At 56.7% G+C, this 8,761-nt stretch overlaps 2 protein-coding genes across 2 annotated transcripts; one reads left to right on the top strand and one right to left on the bottom strand.

Moving 5' to 3' along the window:
• Window positions 1–413: 413 nt before the first annotated feature.
• On the top strand, window positions 414–2,243 carry VGF (VGF nerve growth factor inducible; the record flags this gene model as incomplete). Its single annotated transcript, XM_080704447.1, has 1 exon — window positions 414–2,243. The coding sequence occupies one exon, from the start codon at window positions 414–416 to the stop codon at window positions 2,241–2,243; it is 1,830 nt and encodes a 609-aa protein (XP_080560573.1).
• A 2,341-nt stretch (window positions 2,244–4,584) lies between these two features.
• Window positions 4,585–8,395, bottom strand: AP1S1 (adaptor related protein complex 1 subunit sigma 1; the record flags this gene model as incomplete). The annotated part of the gene is made up of 4 exons (XM_080704289.1): window positions 4,585–4,632; window positions 5,912–6,049; window positions 6,978–7,086; window positions 8,217–8,395. 4 exons carry the CDS (start codon window positions 8,393–8,395, stop codon window positions 4,585–4,587), a joined length of 474 nt encoding a protein of 157 aa, XP_080560415.1.
• Window positions 8,396–8,761: the final 366 nt, after the last annotated feature.

Below are 8,761 nucleotides of genomic sequence, written 5' to 3'. Positions count from 1 at the left end.
TAAGGGTCCCTGGTAAATGGGGGAGTCGCAGCTTTTCTCTTGCTGCTGAAGTCGCCCACGCACCATCCGGGGAGTCCTGTGGGGAGGGTGCGGAGATTTTTTTCTTATCCTTGCTGCTTATTACGTGGGCGCTGGCAGTGAGATGGCTCAGGGAAGGGGGCGAGTAGGCACTGGGTGAGCGAGGGTTGCGGGTGTTCTTTTCCCATTTACCCGACTCCGGAGATCGGCACATCTTCCTCCTTTTGCTCCTAAACGTTCCTCTCCAGGGTAAGGATAGGGGGGCGAGGGATGCCCCGGGTTTCCCGTTTAAAGGCGGGGGAAGGGGACGTAGAATCAGAGAGCGGGGAATTCTTACAGAAATCTCCTCTTTATTTGATTCTTTCTATTTTTCAGTCTCCGGCAGTCCCTTGGCCATGAAATCCCCTCGGTTGCCGGCTTCCGCCCTCTTCTGCTTCCTTCTACTGATCAAGGGGTTAGGAGCAGCGCCCCCGGGGCGTCCTGAGGCACAGCCGCCTCCCCTGGGCTCTGAGCATAAAGAGCCAGTAGCTGGGGTCGCAATGCCCGGGGCAAAGGATGACAGCGCCCCAGAGGTCCGTGCCGCTCGAGATTCCGAGTCGCAGGACGAGGGAGAGCTTTTCCAGGGCGTGGATCCCCGGGCGCTGGCCGCGGTGCTGCTGCAGGCTCTCGACCGCCCGGCCTCGCCCCCTGCGCCGGGCGGTTCCCAGCAGGGGCCAGCAGAAGACGCCGAAGCTCTGCAGACCGAGACCGTGCGCAGCCAGACCCACAGTCTCCCGGCCCCAGAGAGCCAGGCGCCCGCGGCCCCTCCACGTCCTCAGACCGAGGAGAGTGGTCCCGAGGCGGGGGACCCCTCCGAGGAGCTCGAGACGCTAGCGGCCCTGCTCCAGGAACTTCGGGATTTCAGTCCGAGCAGCGGCAAGCGCCAGCAGGAGACGGCAGCCGCGGAGACGGAAACCCGCACGCACACGCTGACCCGAGTCAATCTGGAGAGCCCCGGGCCGGAGCGCGTGTGGCGCGCGTCCTGGGGAGAGTTCCAGGCGCGCGTGCCGGAGCGCGCGCCTCTCCCGGCCCCGGCCCCGGCGCGTGTGCCCGACAGCGGGCCCCTTCCCGAAACCCACCAGTTCGGGGAAGTAGCGTCCGCCCCCAAAACACACCTGGGCGAGACTCTGGCACCCTTATCCAGGGTGTACCAAGGCCTGGGCGCCCCCTTCCCCAAAGCGCGCCGGCCGGAGGGCGCACTCCTGGGCGGCTCCGAGGCGGGGGAGCGCCTGCTACAGCAAGGGCTGGCGCAGGTAGAGGCCGGGCGGCGGCAGGCGGAGGCCACCCGGCAGGCCGCGGCGCAGGAGGAGCGGCTGGCGGACCTCGCCTCCGACCTGCTGCTCCAGTATTTGCTGCAGGGCGGGGCCCGGCAGCGCGGCCTAGGGGGTCGGGGGCTGCAGGAGACGCTGGAGGACCGTGAGAGCGAGAGGGAGGAGGCGGAGCAGGAGAGACGCGGCGGGGAGGAGAGGGTGGAGGAAGAGGATGAGGAGGCGGCGGAGGCGGAGGCGGAGGCGGAGGAGGCGGAGAGGGCGCGGCAGAACGCGCTACTGTTCGCGGAGGAGGAGGACGGGGAAGCCGGAGCCGAGGACAAGCGCTCCCAGGAGGAGACGCCAGGCCACCGGCGGAAGGAGGCTGAGGGGGCAGAGGAGGGCGGGGAGGAGGACGATGACGACGAGATGGACCCGCAGACGATCGATAGCCTCATTGAGCTGTCCACCAAACTCCACCTGCCAGCCAACGATGTGGTCAGCATCATCGAGGAGGTGGAGGAGAAGCGGAAGCGGAAGAAGAACGCCCCTCCAGAGCCAGTGTCGCCCCCACGGGCCGCCCCCGCCCCCGCCCACGTCCGCTCCCCGCAGCCCCCGCCTCCCGCCCCCGCCCCCGCCCGAGACGAACTGCCGGACTGGAACGAAGTGCTCCCGCCCTGGGATCGGGAGGAGAACGAGGTGTATCCCCCGGGGCCCTACCACCCTTTCCCCAACTACATTCGGCCGCGGACACTGCAGCCGCCTGCAGCCTCGCGCCGCCGCCACTACCACCACGCCCTGCAACCTTCGCGCCACTATCCCGGCGGGGAGGCCCAGGCGCAGCGCGCGCAGGAGGAGGCCGAGGCAGAGGAGCGCCGGCTGCAGGAGCAGGAGGAGCTGGAGAATTACATCGAGCACGTGCTGCTCCGGCGCCCGTGACTCGCCCGGCCCCGCCCCCGCGCGCCCCCGCCGCGCGCGCCGCCACTCCCCCCTCCGTGTCGCCCCTCCGCCCTCCCGGTGTTTGCATGCGCCCCGGCCCCGCCCCTCGGCCGCGCCCGGCCCCGCCTCCGGGCTGTGCCGGGACTCTCCGGATCTCCTTCCCGGTCCGAACTCCGAAAACTCTCTCTCGGGCGACCCGGGACCAGCCCAGGCAGGCAGGGGTTTGTGCGAGTTCCCTCCCTCCCGAGGGGCCCGTCCCCATCTAGTCTTTCTTGGGACGTCACCGTGGAAACCGGAAAAAGCAGTTCTAATTGTGTAAAAAAGTGTGTCTGTCTCCTGCCTGCCCTTCGGGCCTCCCGGAACCTCTCCGCCCTCTCCAAATCGCTGTGAATTTGCCCCTTTTCTCCCTTCACTGTAAATACCCCTCACGGAGGAAATAGTTTTGCTAAGAAATAAAAGTGACTATTTTATTAGGACTTTGTTCTCCGTTATTCACCCGTCCCCTTGGGCCCGTGTGGTCCTTCCCAAGGGGCGGTGAGGGAAGCGCCACCCACAAAACTTGTCACCTCCTGCCCTCCACCCCCCAGGCCAAAGCCAGGATTGAGTAGGGGAACTCGTGAAACTCGTACTTGGAGGGGAATGTTTTACCCACTGAGACGCTACATTCCACTTCCAAGCTTGACAAGTGGGGTTAAAGTCGTCCCTCCCCAAGACTTGGCAGAGACAAGCGTGGAAATGCGGTAAGGGCCAGTCTTCTGGGGTTAGTCCAGGGGGCTTCCGGTTCAAAAGAAAAAGGCGTCAGGTGTGCCACAGCTCTGGGCTCTTGGGAAGCACTTTCCGTGGTCCTGGTGGTTTCCCACAGCCCCTTCACCTCATCCACCCTCTCCCCTAACTGCTCCTTGAATTCCCTGGTCCTAGGTATTTCACAAGAAGTGTGGGTAGAAGAGGTTGGCAGCCTAGAAATACCTTCCTCTTGGCTATTTCTCAACCCTTTTGTAAGCACAGATGTCCTTGAACTCCCGATCTCTTGTGAAATAAAACTAAACCAGGCAAATGAAGTCTTCCATACAGAAATCGTAGCATGGATGTGTGTTCAGGAGCTGCTCCTCCCGAGGTGAAGACAGCAGAGAGGAAGCTGTAGGCCTGCCAGATCAAATGCAGAACACCTACTTAAATTTGAATTCCAGATCAATAATGGATAGATGTGTGTGTGTGTGTGTGTGTGTGTGTGTGTGTGTGTTTTGGGGATCCAACCCAAAGGTGTTCTCTCTGAGCCACACTCTCAGCCCTATATTACTTTTTATTTTGAAACAAGGTCTCACTAAGTTGCTGATGGCCTCACCAAGTTCTGAGGCTGGCTGCAAACCTGCGATCTTCCTGCCTCAGCCTTTCAAGTACCGGGAATACAGGCATGCCCACCAAGGCCAATTTGGATATGGTTGTAGAATAAACGTGTCTCCAAACACTGCATGAAATACACTTCTAAAACATTAAGCATTGTCTATCTGGCCAAATTTCACTGGGTATCCTCTCTACTTTTAATTCCTACGTATGGCAACTCCAGTTCCGGGAAAAGGCTAACAGGCAGTGTGCCCTTGGCCTTTTTCTGAAGACAGCCTTCCTTCACAGAGCCCAGGCAGGCCAAGTCGAGAAATGCTTTTTCCTTTTATTTCAGAAGAAAGGAAATAAAGGCAGAGACTTTGCCCACCCGCCCCCTTAGCTCCTGCCTCCCAGAATGCAGAGTAGAGGAGGGAAAGGGCCAGTGTCCAGAAAGCCCGCCCTTCCCCCAGCCCTTCCTTCTCTCTAAGTGGCAAGGTTAGAAAAAAATTAACTATGTCTTCCTCCCCTGGCTCCACACAGCCAAGGAGGAAGTGGGGCAGGTGAGGAAAAGATGCTCCCCTCCCAGGTAGAGAAGCTGTCCTGGCTGGCTAGGGGGAGGGGTAGAGGTAGGTTTTGGGGCATGGGGGAGAAAAGAGCCCTGAAAACCTTTTCCCTTTAACCTGACATATTTATATATTTACAGTGATAAGAGAAGGGAGAACATCTGGGGCGACATTGGTTCTTTAAAGGCAGGGAATGGAAGCCAAATAGCACCCCCATCTTGGTCACATTTTACTGCCTCCTAGCTCCTAAATCCTTTGGTGGGGAAGGAAGGGGTGGAGAGAGGGAATGTTTGAAGGGCTAGGGGCCCACAGCTCCCTCCAAAAAGGTGAGGTGGCAGAGGACGGGCAGATGGGTCCCACCAAGAGGAGGGCCCTGGAGGGGCACATGCGGAAGAAGCAGCCACCATGCCCTGCCTCTCCCCCAGCTCCCAGTCTCCACAGGGCCCGGCCAGCGGGGGCTATGCCAGACCCATCTCTTCCAGCACACTGCGCGGCGACTCATCCTCCTGAGGCAGAGACAGATGAGATGAGACACCAGGGGAGGCAGACAGGGTGGGCAAGACAACGGCAACCACGAGGAAGGCGTGATGGGGGCACAGAGACACAGGGCAGGGGAGAGAAGCCAACGTGAGCCCAAGGCTGGAGTGCTGAGAGCCCCTCAGGGAGCTTACAGCCTCCCGGCACCACCCCTGGGACCCATGGTGGCAAGGAAGGGCCCATCACCACCCAGAGAACCCAAAGCCAGGAGCTGGGTGAGCAGGGGGCTCAGCCTTAGCACCTGAGGCTGAGGAGTGAAGCTGGGACAGGGGATGGGACACCTGCTTTCCCGGGTGGCTAGGGGTACAGATGGTTGGGTCCTTTTTTTTAGGGCAGGGGAGGCAGTGTTGGTACCAGGTCCCTGAGGGAAGGTGAGCCAGACTGCAGAGAGATGAGTCACTGGGGTCTGAGTAGAGTGCGGAGCACTAGTAAGTAGGGTGGGGGAGTGTGTGCCAGGGTGTGTGTGTGTGTGTGTGTGTGTGTGTGTGTGTTCGTATATGTGTGTAGAGGGGAGTTGGACAAGTTGGACGAGCAATGGGGCAAGCCCAGCTTTACCATATTTCTTCCTGCAGGGATGAGTTCCCCCGCCCCTCCCCATCTCTCCCCCTCCTCAGAGCCGGCTCAGGCCAGCTTGCTTGTCACTGCAGATTCCGGTGACTCATCTCCCTGCACCAAAGCTCAGCAGTGGCACATCAGAGAGGGGGCAGGCAGGAGTGGGGTGGGGTGAGGGCGGGGGCGCTGGTTAGCAGGGAGAACCAACATCTATGCACCCTTGGCCCCAGCCCCCAACCCCCTCAGCCTTTTGCTCCTGAGAAGCAGAGGCTTCTGAGTGTGTGTGTGTGTGTGTGTGTGTGTGTGTGTGTGTGTGTGTGTGTTTTAAAAACTGTAGAAGAAATCTAATATAGGAAGAGAAGACTGATCTACCTTGTGTCTTCTCCAATTCTCTGAGCAACCTTAATGCCAAGAGAAGCATTACGCAGTCAAAGGGAATTTGGCTGGGACAAGACACCTTGGGTGATGGGATGAGGACCAGTCACTTGGAGTGAGGGAACAATTGGCACAAGTGGGCGATGGGTCCTCCTATCTCCCAAGGGCTCAGGGCTTGTGGGCAAGCTGGACAGCTGGGTGTGCTGGGGGCCAGACGCCGCAGGGAGGGGGGGCCCCGGGAGGGGGGGCCCCTTGGCGGTGGGATGCATATCCAGAGGAGGGAGGGTGCTCTTCTTCCTCCTCACTGTCCCTGGCCCCTACCTCCTGCAACAGGTCTGCTTGCTCAATAGCCTTTAGCACACTCTTCTTGGAGGTGTCCTGGACATCCCCTCCCATCAAGAACTCATCCAGGATGAAGTAGGCCTTCTCAAAGTTGAAGATGATGTCCAGCTCACACACCTGGGAGGAGAAGGCAGAGCTGACCGCTGAGGTGCTCCCCAGCCCCCTGGCAGTCCTCTGACCACTCCTCCCACCTTGGGTCCTTGCTCTGGGTCTCATTCCTCCCAATCCTCAAACTTGAGGACTTGTTTTGGCTTTTTCTTCCCTTCTTCTTGCCTCTTCTCCCTGATCATGAAATATTAGTTGCCTTTGTTTACCCTTGTCTGTGGTTCCTACCGCCTTCCCCTTAAAATCTGCCAGCTGTTCCCACCACAGGCTGGCCTGGCCTCCTTCCCCAGGCATTATGGGAGGAGATCCTGGTCAGGGTGTAGAAGACTTGAATCCCAAGAAGGGCTCTCCCAATGCCCAGGTGGCTATACATCATAAAGTATCTTTGAGCCTCAATTTTCTCACCTGAAAAAAGAGATACCAAAACCCATTTATAGGATAAAGAGCAAACAAGTGAGCCCAAAAGGGCTTTGTAAATTGTTAAACAGGAAACAAATTATGGACTCATTACTGTTCCTCATCTAAGATCTAAGATCTGAGCTGTCTGCCAAAACTCAGGCTATACCCCAGATAAGCCAACTCAGAGTTTCTGGGGATGGGAGCCTGGGCATTACTATTTTAAATAACTCTCTAGAAGATTACAACACAAAGCCAGATCAAAACCACTAACAAAATATCCACCTGGTTTCTGTCCTGTAGGAGAAGCCTGAACTGCGCTCCATGTGGAGTTTTCGTGCCAGATTCTGCCCTCTCCCCACCCCGCCTCAGCCACAGGCTGATTAAGGGATGTGGCTAATAGGCTTAGAGCTTAAAAAAAGGAGATTAATTACTGTTCTTACTGTTTCAACTTCATTTCTGCCACAGACTTCGTGGCCTTAAAGTTCAGCAGAAAGAGGGGATTGCCCGGCATGGATACTGGACCGGGTGGGGGTACACTTACGCTGCCAAAATATTTGTCCAGGAGCTCCACGTATCGGTGGATCAGCTCCAGTGTGATGAGCTCGTTGTCTTGGCCCTCTATGGCACAGCAGAAATAGAGGCTGGCGTATCTGAGGAGGGGGCAAACGAGACATAGCTGGGAGCTGGCTTCGGGACCCACGTGTTCTGAGCTCAAATCTCCTACCGACCCAAGGTCTGTGCCCCGACTGGTCACAGGCAGGGTGGCCCCAAGGTATACAAAGAGGAACTCACTCTGCCCCTTAGTGCTCTTGAAAAAGTAAAGATGCCTGCTCTTTTCTTCCCACCCTCTGACCTGCTCAGGTCGACTAAACAAAAGCCTGAGCCAGTTAATTCACCTGCTCAGAGAAGACACTGGAGGGTGTGTGTGGGTGTGTGGGTGTGTGCATATGTGTTGGGAAAAGTGGGGCAGGGCCACTGAATACCAAGAGGCTGTAAGGGACACCTGCTGGCCTTATCTACACCTGTGGTCCTCCAGCTCAAGACAGAGCCAACAGGGACAGAGATATTTACACGAGGGAAGTGTCAAGCTTGAGCAAAACCAACCAAGGAACAGCAACTAACTTTCTTTCTTTCTTTCTTGCCTTCTTTGTTTCTTTCTCTCTTTCTTCTTTTTGGTGTGGTATTGGGGACTGAACTGAGGGGGCATTCTACCTCCAACTCTATTTTTTCTTACTTTTTTGTTTGAAAGAGTCTTCAGAGGGTGTAATCATAGTACTTGGGAAGCTGAGACAGGAGGATCACAGGTTCCCAGCCAGACTCAGCAACTTGTGAGGCCCTCCGCAACTTAGTGAGACCTTATTTCAAAATAAAGAATAAAATAGGCCTGAGGGTATATAGCTCAGGTAGAATGCCTCTGTATTCAATTCCTGGAACACACACACACACACACACACACACACACACACACACAGGCCTTGCTAGGTTGCTGATGAGAGTCTTGCCACACTGCTGAGGCTATCCTCAAACCTGACCTGTGTTATCCTCCTGTCTTAGCCTCCCGAGTATTGGGATTAAGGCATTTGCCACCATGCCCAGCTGGGAACAGGAATTTCTTCAAGAGGAGTTTGGAAAATAAAGAAGCTGGTGTACTTTGCTGTCTTTCAGATGTCCTTAGCTCCCAGCTCTCCCTGACCCAAGAGGCACTTATTTCTAAGCCGTTTTAGCCCATTGCCAAACTCTAATCTGGCAGGATCCAGGCTTAAAGCAGGTGGGGAGTCACCTCTTATAGACAACTTTGAGGTCCCTCCATTCCAGGAAGCTGCACATCTTGGGCTTTCGAGCCAGAACCACCTGCATAAGCTCTCGAACCATCTTCTTCCGCTCCTTGTCTGATGTGGCCAGGTACCATTTTTGCAGCCGCAGCTTTCCCTGCCGGCTGAACAGCAGCATGAAACGCATCTGGAAGAGAAGGAGGACCAGAGCTGAGGGTCAGAGATCTGGTTCTGAGTCTTTATAAATTCCACAAGCTCACCCCCACCCTACTCCACTCATAGCTCCTACTTTCTTCAAAATCCAGCCCCTTGCTATCAAATCAGCGTTCCCACCAGCAGGTGCCTTTTCCTTCTGGGAAAGGCTTGTAGCTTCTGTCTGTAGTTTGGGTTCAAATGCTGACTCCACTAGTTGGGGGTAACCTGGAACAAATTACTTTCTGTCTCGGAGTCTCAGTTTCCTTACTGATAAGATGGAGATGTTAGTTATGAGTATTCCCTGGCTTCCTGTTTCCTAACCCTGCTTTCCAAAGGAGGTAAAGTGCCTAGCATAGTT

This window comes from Muscardinus avellanarius (genome assembly GCF_963383645.1).
Source record: "Muscardinus avellanarius genome assembly, chromosome: 10".
NCBI lineage: Eukaryota > Metazoa > Chordata > Mammalia > Rodentia > Gliridae > Muscardinus > Muscardinus avellanarius.
This window is presented reverse-complemented; position numbering and strand designations above follow the sequence as displayed.